General features: G+C 42.1%; 1 protein-coding gene across 1 annotated transcript in view; it reads right to left on the bottom strand.

Annotated features, from left to right (window-relative positions):
* The window catches only part of TSHR (thyroid stimulating hormone receptor), an 87,136-nt gene extending 67,756 nt beyond the window's left edge, over positions 1–19,380 (bottom strand). The window contains exon 1 of the mRNA XM_090271265.1: positions 19,085–19,380. Coding sequence (XP_090127391.1) covers positions 19,085–19,254 — 170 coding nt within the window. The 5' untranslated portion in view covers positions 19,255–19,380. The remainder of the gene's footprint in view (positions 1–19,084) is intronic.
* Positions 19,381–21,420: the final 2,040 nt, after the last annotated feature.

Genomic DNA, 21,420 nt, shown 5'->3' with positions numbered 1-21,420 from the left:
TGGAATTATTCTGAGCTGGGAACAGAAAAGGCTGAAGTCCTCTATAAGGTATACTATAACTGTGAGATGGTATCACTAGGAGAAGAGTAATACTTCTGAACACAGATGAAGAGAGTGGGGCGTTGGAGTCAGAGAGGCTTCGTTTGATCCCCAGCACCACTCCTTTCTAGCTGTGTGATCTTGTGAGTTCCTGAACTTTACTAAACCTCGGTTTCCTCATCTTTAACATGGGAACAATGAAACCTGCCCCCTAGGGCTGACATGAGGGTTCAATGAGATTAAGTACAGAAAACAGAAGTTACTAACTGGATAATAATAGTAGTAGCAAAACCATTTTATTTATAGTTGAAAAAACTGAGGTGTAGCAGCTTTCTGATTTGGTTTCAGTGTACCCAGAGAGCAGAGCATTAAGAGACTTGGTAAACCAATGTTAAGCCTTATATTTGCATTGGGAGAACAGATTTGGTGAGTGGAAGCTGTACGAGAAGAAACTTTTTTATTTTTCTCTTCATCCAACCAACCCCACCCACCTCTGTCCATAGGGTCTCGTCAGGATTTGAGAAAACAGGAGCCATGGAGGCCCAAGGAGAAACCAGTACAAAAGAGACTCCCCTTCTTCATTGCTGTAAGAATCCCAAGAAATCTTAGGCAAGAGATTGGATTCCTAGTGGCGCCATTGCTTAAAGCCCAGGTTCCCAGTTCCTAGGACAACACTTCTTCCCAATGAGGACAGGTGTGAATCTGTGGGAGCTTTCTGGTCCCCTTATGCAACTGGAAGTAAACTTCTGAGATGAAATCTGTTCATCTTTTGGTGCTCCCTCTGCTGGTGGGCTGAAGCTTAGTGTAACAGAGCAACGTGATTCAGAAGATTCTGCAATAAACAAACTGTAGTCACTTCCCAGGTCATAGAAGTAAGTTCCCAAGAATAAGAAAGAATTTAGGAATGTGTGGCAATGTATTGCATAATAATTCATTTAAAAATAATTCAAAAATCCCAGAAAAGGGAGAAGATATTGAGGAAGCAGAGCATCTAAATATTTAAGAAGGCGGCTGGGTTTATGTTGGGACTTAGATGTAACTGAAAGCTTCACAGAAAAGAGTAAGAATGATTGATTCAGTTCCTGCTAATGCCTTCATTTAAATTTCTCATCTCAACAGAATGCCATGCAGTTGCAATTTTGTAAAGTTTGCAGTATTTATAAGGGGACACACCTGTTTATGAGACAGGAGACAGAGAAGTTGGATCAAAGGCATGCAGGATCAACAGGAAACTGACTTAAGGACCTCTTTGAATAAAAGGCTTAAAAAAACATACAGAAATTCAAAGAAATCAATCTTCTTCAAAAAAAATTATAATTTGATCTACATGGGAAAAGAGAAATAGGAAAAATTTAAAACAATTTTTATTGATTGATTATTTTTTAGAGAGAGGAGGGGAAGACAGAAACACTGATTTGCTGTTCCACCCATTTTTCATTCATTGGTTGCTGCTTCTATGTGCCCGGACTGGGGATCAAACCCACAACCTTGACATTCACAATGTTGATGTAGCAAGACACTGCTCTAACCAATTGAGCTACTTGGCCATAGTGGGAAATAAAAAAATTTAAGATTTATATGTAGGTAATTCAGACCAAGAAAGGTCTGAAATATCCAGGTGTTTGAGATATAAGTATGACAATCTCCTTAGCCATCCCCCAGTGCTCTGTAGAGTGGCAGGATGATCCATGCGGACAGAAAGAAAATACATGAACACTTCCTTACCTCTCACCTTTCACCTTTAAGTGTATTTTATAAACTTGTATCAAATGTGCTAGTCAGCACATTAGTATTGTATGGAATTCATAAATAAATGTGTATAGTAGGAATACATGTCCAAAAACTTCACTGATAGGTAAACAATGAATTAAATCTAGAGATCACTACTCTAAAAAGACTGGCCCATTCTAAACTCTATTGAGCAAATCAGGCATACACTCACACTTAAATATGATTATTTCCCCTGGCATCACTCTGTGAAAAGTATTTAGGGAGTATGGATTGTGTAATCAGCACTAACGTGGGCACGGATGAGACTGCAGAAATGTCAAAGCCACAGCTGTTTAGCCTGAGCTGAATGCCTCCCATGACACGATCTCTCCATCTCCAAGGGGTGCCCAGTCTATTGTTGGACAACTGTTATTATTGGACCCTTTTTTTCCCCCTACTGAATCTAAATCTGACACGTGACAAGAAAATCTGTAAATACAATTTTGTTGGTGGTCTCAGTTTCACCTACGTATCAGCTGACCTTGATCGGCAACACGCCTTTCTAAGTTTGAAGTCTATGAATAGACCTTCTCTAGGCTCCTATTTGTCCTCTGTTGTCATCGGCTAACTTCACAATGTTTTCTGTCCTTCAATTACTCTTTCTCTACTCTGAACATGAGTTTAAATGTCCCCTTTAAGTTGAATTTTATCATCAATTCCCAGACATTTCTTTACTTCTCCTTCTCCAATATCTGACACTAAAATCTGGAAAGAGTGGTAGGGTTACTAATGAAAGGAAGCAAAATCCTTGGACCTGTCAACATTAATTACTGTCAAATTTTGGCCTGTCTTTATGAAACTTGTTTCTTTCTTTCCTCTTTGAAAACAAACCTGGGCTATTAGACATCTGGGCTGGAATTTCTGCTAAAGAAAAACATTCAGAGGCTCTTAAAGTATGTCCAAGTTCTCAAGTCTTTTTTGTAAGTAGGTAAAACCACTTGGTTAAAAAAAAGAATTCTTTCCCCGCTTAAGTAATTTTTGTCGTGTGCACTGGTGAGCAACTTTCATTATAGGTATGCATTATGTACGAGGACAGGGAGTAACAGGTTAAAAGAATGGACTCTAAAGAGGAGTTTATAGGTCTTTTAATTTTGAATCATAACATCAGAGGAGAAAATATAGATTTTTTTAAAAAGCCACGTAGGGATTTACAAATTACTCTCGATTAAGAGAGAGAAAAATCAGGACTTGTTCAACCTACACTTTAATCTTCTTATTCATGAATGTCACTGTTTCCTTGTGTAAACCATCTAACAGTTATTGCTGTTTCAGGCTTCTCTTAAAGAAAACTACCACCAGTTTTGTGTTTCTAGCATCAATATATTTAAAAAACCAACACAGTAACAGTCACAGCAGGCTTAGGGGCAGGGATGGTTTGTTGGTCACATCTTACTCACATCCTCGTCCACTGTGGACTTCAATGAGAAGCCTCCCAATAGGGCCTGGAACCGGCTTTCCAGGGAGCTGTCCAAGCGGCCAGACGGCACAAAGGAAGTGCAGGGGAGTAATTGTGGTCAGTGAAAAAGAGGAGGTGGGAGGGAGCGGGTATGTTCCTTCTCGTGAACTGCTCTACGGCATGGGTTTTCACGGAGCCTCTCCACAGACACCCTGTGTGGCCGTGCAGGTGCCCCTGCCATGTTCCCCGCTGGGTTTCTCACGTCCCATTGGGAAGGAAGCAGCAGCCCTCCCTGCCTTACTTTTCTTTTTCTTCACTCTCACATCAGCAAGTAAACTCTGCCTCAGACTTTGTTTTCTAGGGAACCCAGGATGAGATGGCTATTGGTTAAAAATATCTACTAGCCAGTGCATTAGAGGTTCATTTCAATCCAGGATAATTTTTTGAAACTGCTGTATGCAAGGCACTAGGTTGGGTAATATAAGGGAAACAAAGATGAATAAGATTCAGTCCCTAACCTTAGGCACTGGTAGTCTAGAAGAGAAGATAAAATGATCGTGTAGGCAGCATGCTCTGAGAAAGGAATTCAGGACAGCGAGGCTCTCGTAAGAGCAACAGAAGCCAATAAATCTCTGTTAAACCGGGAACTGAGACCCCATCCACAGTACGGTTTGCACTTATTACTCTGACTACTGCATTTATTTCAAAGATTTTATTTATTTACTTTCAGAGAGGGTGGAATGGAGGGAGAAGGGAGGGAGAGAAACATCAGTTGGTTGCCTCTCGCATGCCCCCAACCAGGGACCTCACCCACAACCCAGGCTCGTGCCCTGACTGGGAATTGAACTGGTGATCCTTTGGTTCACAGGCTGATGCTCAATCCACTGAGCCACACCAGCCAAGGCCTGACTACTGTGTTTAATAAGAACAGATGAAACTCCATTTCCGGTGGTTCAGGTGGAAAACAATGATGGTGATATGACCTTTGATGGCAATAACAAGAATGGAATGAAGACAGATTGAAGACACATTTAGATTGGTGATGACTCAGGATTTGATACTGGGAATGAGAGAGAAGACAACATGAAGGGTAACTATATGTTGTCATTTTTGAAGAGCTGGGCAAATAGTGATCTATTGACTGAGATGAGTACACAGAGAGTTTTGACTAAGAAGATAATGAAGTCACTTTTGGATATGCTAAATTAGATAGGAGTCTGTAGGGTATCTAAATAGGCAGTTGGGTGATATAGACCCAGTGCCCAGGAGAAACCTAGCCTAGAGATCTGACATTGAAATTCATTAGAATCTCATTTGGTGTGTGAATGGGAGTAGACAAGGTAGCTGGTGGATGTGTGGCATGAGAAGTGAACCTAATGACATCTAGTAAGTATTAAGTAGAGGAAAAGTAGCTTGTGAAAAAAAAGGTGAGGCAGTAGAACTGAAAGGATGAAAAGAAAAAAAAAATAGATATGGCATGTGGCAGCCCTGGAGATGTGCCACTCTGATAAACCTTTAGGAAGCACCTTTCTGTTTAGCTGTCAAGAGGATATTTGCTGTCGGCTTCCCTCTCTAGTGTATTTGGGATCTGCCCATGTCTGAACCAAGGCCCTGATCTTCCTGGGACCCCACAGCCAATGGGTGAGCATAGTGGGGGCACTAGAGCCCGGCCGTTATGCCCAGTGTGGGGCCCCTCTAACAGGCAATCTTCACTCAAGAGCTCCCCATTGGGCTGGTCAAGACTGTCAGATGTCCAACATGGTTTGAGGCTGTATCTTTCAAATCCTCTCCCTCTCCCTTTATCTTTAATAGTTGTTACCCCCCAGTGAACCACATGTATTCCCACCTGTCTCAGCATTTGTCCCAGAATAACTGAACGGATACACTCGGTACCAAAAGAGGTCCAAGAAAGCAGGAGGTAAAATGAATCACCTTCTGTCAATTGGTAATGAGGATCCCATACCAGGTAGCACATGGGAAACAGTCCCTGCACAAGGTGGCAGCCTAATTACCAAAACTCTCACCGGTGATGGCTTGGAAGCATGGCCTGCAGAGGGAACTGCCCTGGCTTGTGCAATGATTCATGCTCAAGAAAGCACATGTGTTCGAGCTGGGTTGGGGTAGGAGTAAAGGAAGTGAAGAAAAGCAATGATTGACTTGTATTAAAGCTACTATAGACAGACAATGAAAAGTGAAGAGCAATTGAAAACTAAACATGAAGACTTTAATCTAATTCCATGGGAAATGAAAAAAAAAGGTGAAGACCAAATGTAGGACTTACAGTTAAAGAGTTATGCTTTTATTTATCCCTCTGTAGGAGAATGGACAAATAAGCTGTGGTTTATTCAGTTAATGGACAACTGTACAAGGATTGTTCTGCCCATGTATCAGTTGACATGGAAGTCTGCCAGCTTGGAGTAGGAACTGAGCAGGACTCTGCACTCTGACTGTAGTACAAGCACTTGGACCATATGATCTGGTGGAACTTGTTCTGCTGGGGGTGTTAATAGTGGAAAAAGAGGTATTATGGAGTTTAAGGTAAGTCCTCACAGGAGAGTCAAAATGCTGTCCCATGGCCTTCTGGAGCAAGGCCACACCATCTGCAGTGCAGAAGAACAGCTTTTGGTATGCTACTGGGCTACTAGGTCAAATGAGACTGAACATTGGACCATGGAAACCCAGTGACCATGCTTCCTAAACTGCCCATCACCCACTGAGTTCTGTAGGAATGACTAAGTCATAATATCAGTCAGACTCAGCAGCAATGAATCAGATGGAAGGTGGTACATACAGATCAAACCTGAGCAAGACTATAGAGCATGAGTGAACTGTAAGAACAAGTAACCCAGAACCCGAAGTCACCCAGATTACAGCACCCTTCCCTGACTCACACATCTGGCTGTGTGAGGCATCACATATAAGCAGCCTAAGGAATAAAGAAAAGCTCAGAACTTAGTTAATAAAATATTTGGTTTGGTATGTAGATGTTGATTCAGATTGTCCACCTAAAATGGACATCAGCTGCCTGCGGAACTGGCCTTGAAAGACAGCAACGAAGCAAAATCTTCCCAGTGGACGGATTCCATGGAAAAAGAGCTTGAGATAAGGATACATATGGAATCATGAGCAAATGGATTGGCCAGCTGGTCAGGAGCCTGGGGAGAAAAAGATTAGAATCTTTCAGAGGAAAAAGTCTGCACACGATGCATGTGGATAAAAATATGAGAGTAGGTATGAAGTGTGAAGAACGTTGTATTATATATTAATGACCACCAAAATGTAGCCACCAGAGAAGTAGCATTGAATAGCCAAGACCAAATGACTTGATCAGATGAGAGTAACCCCCCTTTGTCATTGGCCACCCCAGAAATAGCATGACTGGCACATTAACAGAGCGGACATTATATGTCAATAGCATCGACCGCCTACTTATCGATGCTGATCTGGGTAGTACTACCATTGAAAGTCCAACCATGTTGCTAGAGAGATCAATGTAACACTATTACTTGTGAAGACCACATGGCCATTTTGTGGCAAGATTATCACTTTGAGCCCTTTCTTCTTGGGAGGGCCAGTGGTTTATTGTCATAGTTTTATCCTTGGCAACTGTCTACCTTTTCTGACTCTAAAGCCTCAGCCAGCACCACTATGTGGGATATTTCAAGGTGTCTGATCTAGACATATAATCTTATAACATAGCATTTTACCATGAGACTTACTTCACAGGGAATAATACAGGAAGGTGAACCATAGTCATGGATCCACTGGTCATATCAAGTACTACACCATCCGGAAGCAATTGACTTTACAGAGCAATAAAATAGCCTTCCGAAGGCACAACTGAGGTGCCAACTGATGGGCAATACTTCTGCCATGATAGAGTACCATCATGCAGGTTACACATTGAATCACAAACTGTTTTGATGTTGTATTCTGCTAGGAAGAGTACATGGGTCTCGGAACCAAGGGGCAGAAGCAGGAGTGGCCTCAGTTGCCATTACAGCCAATGACGCACCGAGGGGTTTTGTGGTTCCCAGCTCTACAATTCTAGGCTCTGCAGGGAACTACAAGCTATGACTGCTACCTGGACATTTTGGATTCCTTATGTTCAGAGATCATCAGCAGGAAGAGGCAAGCCAGTAGTTAGACAATGATGGTAAGGAGGGATATGTGTGGAATTCAGGAATCCTCTTGCTCAACTGTGACAAAAATGGACAAGTCCAGCAATGCTAGCCTGAGAAGAGTATGGTTTCCACAGGCTCAGACACCTCAGGAATGAGATCTTGGATCATACCAGATAAGTCATCAAAGCCAGCAGAGGTGAAAGCTGAGTGTGAGGGGAGTTTAGAGTGGAAAGTGGGTGACAGAGATAAGTACTAATTGTGATCCCGAGACCAACTGCAGCAGCAGGGGCTGGAGTCCTTCCCCTTGACCTCTCTTCTAAATTTTCCCTCAGGAGGACAGACCTACTGAAATACTGGATGATCAGTTCTCATAATGTGTATGGAGAAATGGACCTACTCAGAGCAAGGACTGGGCTGCGGCAGTCGTGGGGGTGAGCACCCGATGGGCTCAGCATCTCAGTATCTGCCCTCACTGTGCGACAGCAGCCCCACCTCCTGTGCTGATCAGAGAGCCAGTGTGAGGGACCCGGCAACCAAGGGGTGTGATGTGGAGGAGATGAAGGGAAGCGGTCATCACTGGCAAGATCTGCCGAAGGTTCAATCTAGGAAAAGACTTAAAAATGTCCACTGGATTTTGCAACAAATGTCGTTAGTGACTTTGGCAAGAGCTTCTTCAGTTGAGTAATGGGGGTAGAAGCCAGATTACACTAAACTGAAGAGTGAATGGGGTATTAGATTATGTTTGTTTTTTTGAGATAGAATTTACGTACAATAAAACTCACACTTTTTAAATGTAAAAAAAGAATGAATGGGAAGTAAAAACATCAAGGGAGCAACTTGAGAAAATTTGATGAATGTTCAGCTGTGAAGGAAGGAAATAGGTAGGGAAGTAGGAATAATAGATCGACTATAAGATGTGAGGACTATGGAGGGATCTTTTTTAGTAGAAAGAGCCTTGTGCGTGTCTAGGTAACATGGAAAGGATCTGGGAGAGAAGGAGAGGGAGGGAAAAAGTCAAGGTAGGGTTAGGAGACCAGGGAGCATGAAGGCACAAAGAATCCCTCTTGCATTGTTACAAGATACAGCACAGGAACAAAGGGTGGGTGGGTATAGCTGCTTTTAAATTAAGAATTTAGTGGGTTTTTTTGCTTTGTTTTTATAGCCTAATACTCTCAAAATCCCTATATTATAAATCCGTGTTCTCCAAAATATTTGATACAAGTATAGCCTTTCATATTCTTACTCTGCTGAATGAGAAAGATTGTCCCTGAATAATGAAGAGCACCTTGCACACTTGAACAATTGTGCCCTTGGTCTTCCCAACAGTTCTCAGAAGTAGGGCAGAACCCTCCTGTGGTTTTCACTGAATGGATAAGAAAGATGAGGCACAGAGATTAAGTACCTTGGTAAGATGTCCGTGATCTGTTGAATCTCCATTTCTATTTACCCCTCTTACCATGTAAAGAGTCCTTCCATATAGTCATCCAACCATTTCCTTATTGTGTGGGAAATTTCCTCTGCTCTTCACCATGACTTTTAGCTGACAGCTTTACCTAAGATATTTCCCCACGCTACTTTGCTGCTATAGAAAATGAAGATACTGGATACACTATAAAAAGAAAGCATAGCACCCCCAAGTTACCCTACTTTTCTTGGTCATGAGAGACATCCTTTCTGTAGTAAGTACAGTAGAACATCTGTTGCCACACAGAACTGAATCAGAACTTTAACAGGTCCCCTCATGCTTCATAGAGTTTCAGGATTTGTTGTTTTAGGTCCCAGGGATGGAGGGTCGTTGTGAAACGGCAACTTGGTTACGCTGTATAAGAAAGCCAGCCAAGCATTAAATAGGGGCGTCTGGAGAGTTTAAAAACACTAACAGGGTTTTCAGACAAAATCTGACACAGAACAGATAAATCTTCCTTTCAGATTTATGGGCCCTATTGGGACAGAGATGTCCCAGTCAGAGTTTCGGCCACTTTACCCTACTAACAGTAACTCTCTAGGGATGACTGCCTCTGGAAGAGAAGAAATTGTTTAAATCTTTAAAATGTCCCTTTTGCATGGTGGACAAGTGTTTGCTCTTCGTAACAAAGCTGCATAGCCCTCAAGCCTCACAGCTGCCAAATGGTCCCAGCATGGAAGCTTGTCCTCTCTAAATCGATGTTGTAATTCCCATGCTGAGGGTTAAATCGAGGCAGATCTCAGAGGTCTCCGACCCGCTACTGCATTAGTGGTAACAGTTAACTCATGATCAAGGCTTTATTCTGGTTTACCAGGTATTTCACATACATGCTACTAGCATTACCTCATGTGCTCCTCATAACCACTTCATGATTTGGGTATAGCAGATCTTACTAGCTTATTCATCCTGTGAGTTTAGCAAATAGAGGCTCCCACACAGTGAGTTGGTAGAGAGTTAGAATTTAAACACACATCTGCTCAAAAGCCCAAGCCCAGAGTGGGTTGGAAAGAAATAGCTGAGAAGTAAGCTCCAGTAAACACAAGGGAAAGAATAATCTACGTTTCGCCATTTAATCTTTAAAAAATATTCTTAGCAAATTTTCTTTATTGGAATATTGGTTAAATTTTTAATGGAGAAATAAAATAAAATATAGAAGCCAAGATTATTACAAGAAACACCAATACAAATAGGATATTGTTTGAGTTCTGCACCTTCCCTACAACAGAGCAAAGCCCTTTCTGTAAGTATTGGCTCTTAAAAAGGTAAAAGAGTTACTGAATAATGGCTACACATGGCTATTAAGTCATCTCTTTCTAGAAGTGTTGACTAACGTTGCCACGGGATCCAGAAGGGATAAGAGCATGGTGTTGCTCAGCCAACTGGCTAGGAACACTCTTCTTCACAGACTGGGGACTCTTAAAACCTTTGACATGGGAAAGTAATTTCATGGCTTAAGCCTCTGAGAATAAGTATGGACATTTCTGGTGTTCAGATTATTATATCTGAGGTATAAGGCTGCTCTCTGCACTGGTGTGTTAGAAATGAACCTGATTGCAAAGTCCGGAGAGTATCTAAAGTTTGGCCTGTTTACCTCTGTTTTCCTTTTGGGCTGCTTGTCTGATTGGCCACACTCATTCTATCCCTACAGTGTGGGTGAACTGTGAAAACACTGTGCTAACTGAAAGGAGCCAGGCACAAAGGTCACATGCTCTACGGCTCCATTGATATGAACTGTCCAGAATAGGCAAATCCATAGAGGCAGAAGCAGATTAGCGGTTGCAGTGGGGCAGGGTGAAGGAAGCCGTTTGGGGGGCAGCGTATGGGGAGTGACTATAGTCAGTGCTGAGAAGTAAGCGCCAGTAAACACAAGGGGAAGAATAATCTACTTTTCTCATTTAACCTCAAAAATAATTCTCAGCAAATTTTTTTTTATTGGAATATTGGTTAAATTTTTAATGGAGAAATAAAATAAAATACAGAAGCCATTTTCCATTCTGGAGCTTTTTTGTTACTATCTGGGAACTCTTTCATCATCCATGCACAAGAATCACGGAAGGTTGATGGATTTCACACCCTGACCTACGGGGGTATGAGCGGATGGATGTAATTTCCTATTCTCCCCTCTAGAGTAAGGGTCCTGAGAATACACAAGGAGTCCCCTGGGCTCAGCAAGCATTCGCTCTCACCAGCAGCAAACTCTCCCTCCTTGCTGGCTTCATTCCCTCTTCCCACCCTTCTGCTCCTGGGACTCACGTTGCCCAGGAAGGATTCTTACACAGGCTGTGTTTTCTGGAGAATCCAGACTAAGACATCACTGACTCTCCCTTTCACCGAGACTCCACACAACCTGTTAGGAAATCCTGTTGGCTTTGCCTTCTATATAAATACAGGCTTCGACCATTTCTCACCACCTTGCGTGCTATTAAGCTGGTCATCTCTTACCTGATTAACAAAGACAGTTACCAGGATGATCCTAGTAAAATGTAAATCAGTTCATGGAAAAAAATATTACACATTTTTTGCCTCAAAATCCTTAATAGCTTCTTATCTCATTTAGAATGTACACATATTTAATGCCTTATAATGATCTACAAAATACAACATGACCTGTCCTATAACTGCTCTGATCTCACTTCCTACAACCCCGTCTGCTTTAGCCACATTTCTCTCCTTGTTACTTCTTAAACGTACTATGCACTTTCCTCCCATATACTCCTGACTCTGGGTCTTTGCATTTATTCAGAACTTTCTCTCCCAAGATTGACATTCAAATGTTGCTTTCTCAGCAAGGCTCTCTCTCACCATTTAAAATGCAACTTCCAGCACTCCTTCTCCCTCCCCCTTCCTTAATTTTTCTTCATTATACTTATCACCATCTGACCTTCTGTGTGTTTTACTTTTTGGGGGGCCATTTCTCCCTGCTAGAATGTAAGATCAGTGAGGCCATTTAATATATATCTCCAATGCTTAGAATAGTACCTATAAATATTTATTGAAAAAAGAAAGAAAAATGGTAGAAAGGAAGAAAAACTAACTACAATAAAATGCCACCTATCTAGAGGTAAGATTTCTGGTCATCTCAAATCTTGGGACCACGGCCAGGTACCCAGAAGTAACTGAAAATGTTATTGAGAAAGAAAGCAAGCAGTCACAAGGCCCCTGAAGACTCTGTCACAGGACAGCCCCTCATCCATGCCCTCCCTTTAGGGTACTATTTATTGGCATGTACAGATCCTTTCCCCACACTTAGCCTTCTTGTTTCCCAGTTCACAAAAGATCAAAATAACAAAATGTGGAGCGACAGTAGCTGGCAATAAGAAGAGACAATTCCAATCCCCTCTCTGGAGTGGAGTAATTACGATAACACTCGGGTGTGGGTAAAATTAAGCTTATGGCTACAAACGTAAGCCAAAGTCTTCACGTATCATATAAATACAGAGATTGTGTTTTTGAAAGAAAAACTGGGGCACAGGGAGCTCTTTCCAGGTGCAGGGGGTGTGTGGAAAAAGATGATGAAATATTTGAGTTTCTGGAATATTCTGATGGGAAAATATTTCAAAGAGGGCGTCAGCAGAAAAATCCAGGGCATCATTACAATCACTACATGTAAGAGAACAACATTTATAAGATGGTTTAAAAATCACCAATGCCTGTTTTGTCATTTTAAGAAAATAAGTTGTTTTGAAAATTTTTGGAATACCCTGAATCTTCTTAAGGATCCAACAGAAATCAAGCCAAGCATATCTAAATGGAACCCTTTAAAAATACATACAATTTGTGGCTTTGAACAAATTGTACCATTTTTCCCATACTTAAAATTTCCTTCAGTTATGTTTTAATTGCTGCAATGAAAGGCAAAATAGCAATTAGGTATACCACCTAGCATCAGTTAAAATGGAAACAGGGTTAGTATGAAGGATTTAAGGTCAGATAAGAAGCATTAGAACCTTGAAAACCTGTTTTTAAGCTATTTTTAAGTACTTTTAGTGAACTTCTGCATGAAGAGACTATTCCAGAGCTAAGTGTGAGGCATAACAAAGTAATAATGTATTTCAGAGGAAAAAATACCACATTTGAAGGTCAGAAAATTTTTATGTATTTTAAAAATGTTTTAGTGTTCTTGGTAATAAAATTAAAAATCAGGGTGGGGGCAAGGGACTACTTAAAGAACATTTATGAATGATCCATGGCCATGGCCAACAGTGTAGGAATTGACTGTAGGAGTGAGGGATGGGAGGAGAAGAGGAGGGCAAAGGGGCAAAAATTGGGACAACTGTAATAAAATAACAATAAAATATCTTAAAAAATAAAAATAAATAAAAATTTGAGTTATTAAAAAAAGCCAAATATTTCAAAACAGAATGTCTTGACTTTTTGTGGGAGCCAAGGACACCTGAAAATCCGAGGAAGGTTACAGAGTCTCTCAGCAGTGCACGGATGTGCTTGTATACAGAATTTCCCTTCCTTACAGATTCCCAGGGGGGCAGTCAAGGTCCCCCAGGGAGCCCAGGAATCTTTGGTTAAGAAATCTTAATCTGAAGGGTAATAAACATACTTTATGCAACAAGGAAATATTAAAATAATCAAGTAGATCAATTCAAGTTAAAACAATTTCTCAGCTCTGGAGGGGGAAAAAAAATCCTTTTCCAATTAATTGATAAATCCAGATAATATTCACTCATTTAACAATACGTTTTAAGTATTCTGAATGTTTCTTATATGTTCTATTTTATCCAAACTGATATAAGACAACAGACTCCAGGAGAGCCAGGGCTTGTCCACACCGGTGAGATAACTAGGCGTTGTGGACCACGTGGTCCCCAAACAGGCCTGACCTGGCGTGGCCCCTGCAGAGCTGGTCTGACGGTGGCGGCTGGGCTCTAAGCCACACACAAGCTCCACCTCTTTACTGTAGCCTTTTCCCTGGCCGCCTTCAATGCCCGCGGCTGCATGCATTAAAAGCTGTTAACCCCAGTAAGTCTTTTTGTGCGCAAAAGTTGCCCCCACGGACATCAGAATTCACCTTGACCTGTAGTGTGTTATGAAGACGGTAGTAACAAATTTTGTTGCCCATGAAGACCTTCATCTCAAGTGAATAAATCAAACCTCTTCACTGTTCAGGTTGGAATTCTTCAAAGCTCTTCAAATGAGCAGTTGCATTTCCTAAACACCACTTCCCCAACCCCAGTCTCCTGCCCCATGAAACTCCCTTCTACCCAACTCCTACTGCTTCACCATGTAGCTCAATCTTTCCCTGAACACCAGTGTAAGTCAGTTCCCGCCCCAACACCACCAAGTAAACGCTCAGCACACTTACACAATTATAATCATGTTTATGTGGTTATTTGATTAATATTCAGCCTCCATGCTAGACTGTTAAGATCCCTCAGGACAGGGACATATTGGTGTCATTCACCAGATCCAGAGTTTACCACAGTGTCTGGCATATAGCCAGTGCTTAATTAACATTTGCAGAATGAAGAAAGCGATAAGCAATGTTGAGGGTATATAACCTCTCTCTGGGGCAATTCCCCATTGTGTATAATATTAGAAAGACCCAGTTCTACATCACCCACTACAGACACCAACAGTGGAGGAGGGGGATCCCCTCCCTCTCTCTGCCCCCAGCAGCTAGGACATAGCAGGTAACATATGCCAGACAATCAGATGCTCTCGGGTAGGATATTACTCTCTAGCTAGTGATTCAAAGAGACAGGGACAGTTGAACAATTATTGATGGCAACATATAGATAGTTCAGTAGCTATGGAACAGGGACCCCAACACCACAGATGTCCAGTTGCTGTGGCAGAGGTGTTGTCCGTGGAGTTGTTCCAACCAGACGGTTGGCTGTGGCTCCCACTTCTGGCCCGCCCTGGGCCCTGGCTTATTTTCAATGCCTGTTTCTACAATGGCTCTGTAAGTTACATGTTATTCTTTTGACACATTTCTTTCCTCCTTACGTGAGATAGAATGGGTTTTCTGTTACTTACCATCAAAAATCTTGACACACACACACACACACACACAGAATAAAAAAAAAAGATCACGGAGCCTGGAAGCATGAAGACACAAAGTGTTTGGGTAGCATGTGGGTGCTAAAGCAGAGAGCTTCTCTTGTGGTTGACAACCAAATGGTACTCAGATTATGACCACTGGTTGTGACTAAAACAATTGCGAAAGCGGAACTGGTGTGACTTGGAGATACAGGAGATTATTTTAGGTGGAATGCCCATGTGGCATTGAATAACATTGAATCCCACAGTGAGAAAGTGATTCCCTTTCCCATTGTCTTTCAATCCTTCTGATACCACCCAGGACACCGTGTTGGACTGGTATCTCTTTAACATTTCCTGAACACTTATTACTTGTCCTTTTTTTACAAAGAGAAGGTGCCCAGGGCATTCTGAGGCAATAGTCTCAAGCTGGAATATAACTACATTTGTGTTTTTGTCGCATTTAGTTTTCTGGTTACTTCCTATTTTCAGAAAGTCATGCTAATTTCCATATATAGTTGTGATATAACTTTCTAAATAAATTTCAGTTAAAGAAGTGAGTCAACTTAAAGATACTGAGCAAATAACAAACAGCATAGGCAGAACAGAGCAAGAATTCTAAAGAAAACACTGACACAGTTCATCCATTAGAGCCGCAGATGCAGCGTGGAAATGACTAAAAGCTAAAGTAAAGACCAGAGCCTGAAAAGAACAGCTGCAACTGCCCCCGCTTCAGAAACATTTCTGAGGTATACAAGTGTGTGATGAAAAAGCCACTGCTCCACTGAAGCCCTAGACCCCAGATGGGGGTGGGGTGGGAGTGGGGGTAGGGGTAGTGGAAAGAGTGGGGGCAGTGATTATAAATTGTTGCCTTCATGAAACTAAAAGCAGGTAGGTCGCAAGGGCAAGCATGATAAGGCAGCACTTTGAGGAAGAATCCACACAAATCCAGAATGGCTGTCACATCCTGTTGACCTCCCCATTCAGAGAACGGGTAGTCTCATCGTGCACACAGGTAGCAAATGGCAACACTCTGAATGATGGGTCAATCTTGCTATCCTTGGTTTTTCACGTAATAGGATCTGTAATTATATACCCCTATTTAAATTTTACTTTGCTTGCTTCATTTATGTTCCCTTAAATCAGTAAATCTCAATTGAGAGGGGCTTTCAAACTGCCTGTATATCAAAGATTGTAGAAAATTTCATGAGGCAAGGGGGGCAGGGGAGGGATAGCAGCTCCCCCCACCTACCACCTAGTTAGAAGCACTGTTGTAATTAGAGTGTATCATGCCCCTCTGAAGGGAGGAAGTGGAGAGAAAGATTCAGAACCCTAGTTTCAGTGAGAGCCACAAACATTACAGCTCTCTTCCACCCATCCACTGGACCACGTGGCAGGTCTCTAGGTGGTGCAGAAAGAGATGATCTGTTTAACTTTCAGAACCATAACAGATGGGTAGAAGACAAGGCTTAGGAAAGATTGGTCTCAGCACCATAATCATTTGTCAGTCAGCTAGGCAGTAGTTACTACATAGCATTTAGATTCAGAAAAGCAGTTACCACCCAGAGCAAGTTTTTAATGACGAAGATCTGATTTGTTTCACAGGGAATGCCTTCTATAACATAAATATATTCTTTCTTTTCCTCCTTTCCTCCTATTACTCTCTTTCTTCTCCCTTTCTTTCCTTTTCTCCTAACCTCCTATGTCCTGAGTTCTTGCATATTTCTTGAGTCAACATTCCCCAAGGTTATTTGTGAATTATTGGACATCAGTAAATTTCAATCCTCTTTCTCCAAAGCCTCATGACAATACTGCGGAGAAGCTCACAGGGTGAGACCCACTGTCATCTATGAGCAGCGTTTTAAGGGCACAGCACTGTGGTTATCTGAAACCTGGCATCACCGCCCACAAATTGTGTGACATTGTGCAAATTGCATCATTTTTGATTATTCCTCACTTTTTTTATGTATAAGATGAGAATAATAAAACCATCTACACAATCATATTTTGGGAGGACTGAGTTGATGTAAAGGGCCAAGGATAGTCATAAGCACAATATAACAATATGGCTCTACATGTCTGGCTTACCTCAGTTTCCTTTAGCAAAAGAGTCCTACTGTTCCCCAAAGTTTTGAAAATCACTTTGCTACTGTCGCAGATGGTTGTGGCCATTGTTTAAATTAGCATAGTATTTTACCCATACTTTAAAATTTTCTCTCCCCATCTCAGAATAACTTCAATCCCCCTCAACTGTTTTCAAGGTCAGATTCTCCTTGCTACTGTCTTTACCCGGTTCTTAGCCTTTGTAACTCAGTGGATTCCCTCTTTAGCATCATAGACGTCAGAAAGCATCCAACTAAACCCTCTGTTGTACTCAGGAGGAAACTTGGGTCCTCCTAAGTAAATGATCATGACCTAATAATTTCACAGTCAGTGAGGGAGGGATGACGAGCGTGCAGCTTTCCTGACTCCTACTCCATGGCGCCTTCTCTCTTGTTGTCCCTTTCCCTCATCATTTAGCAGAATTAACTGGATGACTCCAAGTCCCCCTCCACTGTCAGAGCCTCATTTCTCTTCAGTGACTCAAAATTGTGTCATCTTTCAAGAAGTCTCTGAAGAAGTGATTTCTCTGGCCTTCTTTATTCCCACGATGAATAATGAAACTAGCATATTCATTCGTTCATTCATTCACTCAAGCTTTTTTTTTTTTTTTTTTTAACATCAAAGTAGCTATAGGGCTGAATGACAGGGTTCCTGTGTTAGCAGAGCTCATGTCCCCCTTGGGTAGGCATGCAGAAAAATAAATTATAGACCAGCAAGCCATGTGTAAGAGCTAGGTTAGGGTTCCTGCACAGATGTTGGGGTAAGGGAGCTCACCCAGCCTAGGGATCATGGATCGGGAGAGTTTTCCAAAAGAATTGACCCCTAATCTGCATAAGCATTAGCCTATGCTAAATAGGCATTAGCCTGATGAAGACAGGGCAATCCTTGCTTTAAGCAGGAGGAATAGTATGTGGTAGGGAAGGCAAAGACAGGTGGCAGGGCAAAAAGCTTTGAGGAAAGTGTCAGAAGTTCTGATAAGTAGGAGTGGGAATTCAGAGAGATTTCAAGCTAAGAGGTTTGAGAGAAGGACTGGACTCTTAAAGGATCTCGCAGGTTGTACAAAAGTTTCATCCTGGGGGCCATAAAGAATCCATGCAGGGGTTTAATCAAGAGTAAAGAACTTAATTTATTCTGTGTTTGGAGCATGGAGAATAAAGCAGTATTTGGAGGTTAAGGCACTAATTAATCGAGGGGAGATAAGAAACTGAGGTGTCTCAGAGCACAGAAATATTATACATACCGGCACTGAAACGTTAATTACTCAACAAATTATTTTTTCTGTTCTATTTTTAACCATTCAAGAAATCCGCCCCCTCCCCTCGTTTTGTCTACAATTATTCTTTCAATGGTCATTGACTTAAATGTCTGTTAAGGAACACACATAGATAAAACTTATTTAACATTGTTTCTAATTTGGTAACTTTTCAAAATATTTTTTTTTCAATTACAGTTGACATACAATGTTATGTTAGTTTCAGGTGTACAACATAGTGATTAGACATTTATATAACTTATGATGTGATCACCCCCAATAAGGCTACTAACCATCTGACAATTTTTGGTAACATTTAATATGCAGATAAAATGTTATTCATGAAAGGTCATCTCTTTATCCCCCACCATGCCTATCTCAAAGGAAATTTATGCATCTACTATGTCAGTGGACAGGTCACATTTGAGAAAGTAACTCAGCTACTTCATACAAAGTTACCTTCATAGGAAGCATAAAAGAAATATATTTTAAAAAGAGCCCCTGATTAAATTTTTGTCAACTATTTGACGACTAGCAGACCAGCTAAGATCATTTCCCCTCTACAAAGACTAAAAGGAGAAATACATGTCTTCCAATTTTTATTACCCAATATAAGACAAAAAAAAAAAAAAATTTCTTGATTCCTGGCTGGTGTGGCTCAATGGATTGAGTGCTAGGCTGAGAACCAAAAGGTTGCCAGTTGGATACCCAGTCAGGACTCATTCCTGGGTTGCAAGCCAGGTCCCCAGTTGGGGGCGTGCAAGAAGCCACCTGAAATTGAGTTTTTATTCATAGTGCGCGCCTGCACGCGCGCGCGCGCGCGCGCACACACACACACGCACCCCTCTAGGCTATTCTCAAGTTCTTTTTCTGTACTTCCGTCCACCTCTCCAGTTGCCCTTGGCCTCTAGGACCTACCCTCTCCGCTCCCAGGTACTCACAGAGTCTTCGTGCTGGGCGGTAAGCTGGGGATGCGGTGGATATCCTTGCAGGTGACTCTGAAGTCGACCTCCTGGTGGCACTCACAGGGTGGAAAAAGACACCCTGTCCCCCCAAGGCTCCTAGGCAAGGCGAGGAGCAGCGCTAGTTGCAGTAGGGGCATCGGCCTCATTTTCCACGGGTCCAAGGCTATTTCTTCATTCTCCACTATCGTCTCGTTCTCAGCCCTCTGCGTTTCGGGCTCCCCAGGCTGAAGGAGTGAAGGAAGGGTGGGAGACGACTCGCTGGGGTTGTGACCTCAGCACGAAAGAGGAGGCTGGAGAGGGGAAAGAAGAGGCTCTCAAGTGTTCTGTTTCCCTAGGCAACTCTCCGCGCAAACAAGCCTTTTGGCTTTACTTTCCTAGCCCGAAGCCACGCAGCCCGCTCCGTCTGTTCCCAGACACTTAACACCAGTCCTGGCTGTCCCCACCCTGATTTCCAAACAGCCCCATGCATTCCTCCCATTAGCTCTTTCCCGAAGCCCAGTTTAGAGGGCCCCTCCTCTCCTTGTCTCTAAATCCAATGGGCCACCTTTCCCCGTGGGTAGACTCCTAAAAGCGTTGCCTGCTGGGATCATACCCCCTCCCTTCCCACATGCACTCTCTATCCAGAGAAAGTCCCCGCGGAACGGACCGTCCAGGACAGACGGGGGTCAAGCTGCTTCTGGACTAAGGCGCCTCTACAGATACCAGCCCGAGGTGCGGCCGAAGCCGGGGCGCAACACCACTGTCGGATCCTCACTGCTCCCCAACTTCAGCGCCAACCTGAACCGCTTTGCGCAGAAATAGCAGCCAGGAGTCATCTGGTGGCGTCTGGCTCACACTGCAGCGTGCTGGCGGACTGAACGAGGAGGGTCGGCAACTAGGCTCTGGAGCCATCTGCTGGGCAGAACTGGGAATGGCAGGAACAGCTCCGGCGCTTAGGGGAACTCTTGAGTCCAGCTTTGTGATATGGATTTTGAAGCCTGCAGGCAAATTCTGGTCTGCCCAGGAATTATATTGAGCCATATACCTCCTTTCCCCCTAAAAAAGATGAAGAGAAAAATCATACATAAGTCGTACACTATCATCTATTCTTCATTCTTCACACGGTAGCCAAAAACTAATTTAAAATACAAATCAGATTGTGCCAATTTCCGTCTTAGAAGCCTTCAATTGCTTACTAATTCATCTCGAAGTAAAAAGAACATCAATTCATCACATACTGTATGAATCCATTTATATGAATTTCTGGGACAGGAGGGGAGAACTGTAGTGATGGAAATCAGAATAACGTTTAGGGGAGACTGATTAGAAGAAGATAGGAGAGAACTCACAAGGGTTATGGAAATGTGCTGTATCTTAATTAGACTGGAGGTAAGTAAATGTGTACTTTTGTCAAAATCTATTGAATTGTATGCTTAAAATATGTGTATTTCAATGTTTTTAGTGGCTTTATTCATAATTACCCCAAACTGGAAACAATCCAAGGGTTCCTCAACTAGGCAATGGCTAACATGATACATCCATAGAGTAGAATACCATTCTTTAATAAAAAAGCAATAAAAATTTTAAAGAACTAAAGTTATATATATATTTTTTAACCTGACCAATAAGGTCCTACTACAAGGGATGATCAGCTTTCCTTGTGAAGAATCAGATAGTAAGTACTTCAGGCTTTGTGGGCCATGTATCATCTTTGTCATGTCTCCTTTTTTATACAAACCTTTACAAACAGAGAAGTCACTCTTAGCTTATAGTCTGTACCAAAATAGACCTGGGGCACGATTTGACCTGGAAGCCAATATTTGCTGATTCCTGACCATCAAGATGCAGCCCTTACTCACCTGTGCAATCTCCTTCCACAAAATGCTCCCCTGTTCTCTCCATTGAGCCACTTTGCTGTACCTGGAACAGGACAAGTTCATTATCAACTCTGGGCCTTTGCTACTGTTGATCTCTATGCCGAGAACAATGAATGCCCAGATCTCCAGATATTCAAGTCTTAGTTTAAATACCACTTCTTCAGAAAGGTTTTCCCTGAAAATCTTGTCTCAAGTAATGATCCTCCATCATATCACCTGTTTCACTGTCTCCAAGGCACTTATCACTGGATATTATTATTGACGAATTTACTTATTTAGTGCCTGTCTCTTGCCATTCTCCCATCCCTATCAAAATGCATGATCCATGAAAACAGAAACCCTGCTGATTTTTGGTTACTGTATTCCTAACATGAAGAAAAATGCCTAGCTCAGAGTTAGTAAAGGATAAATGTTGAATGCATATGTTTGTGAAGCCTGTATTAGTTATTTGTTGCA

This window comes from Furipterus horrens, unplaced genomic scaffold (assembly GCF_987537825.1).
Source record: "Furipterus horrens unplaced genomic scaffold, mFurHor1.1.pri manual_scaffold_3, whole genome shotgun sequence".
NCBI classification, from domain to species: domain Eukaryota; kingdom Metazoa; phylum Chordata; class Mammalia; order Chiroptera; family Furipteridae; genus Furipterus; species Furipterus horrens.
The sequence above is the reverse complement of the archived record's forward strand: the minus strand, read 5'-3'. Positions and strand labels throughout refer to the sequence as shown.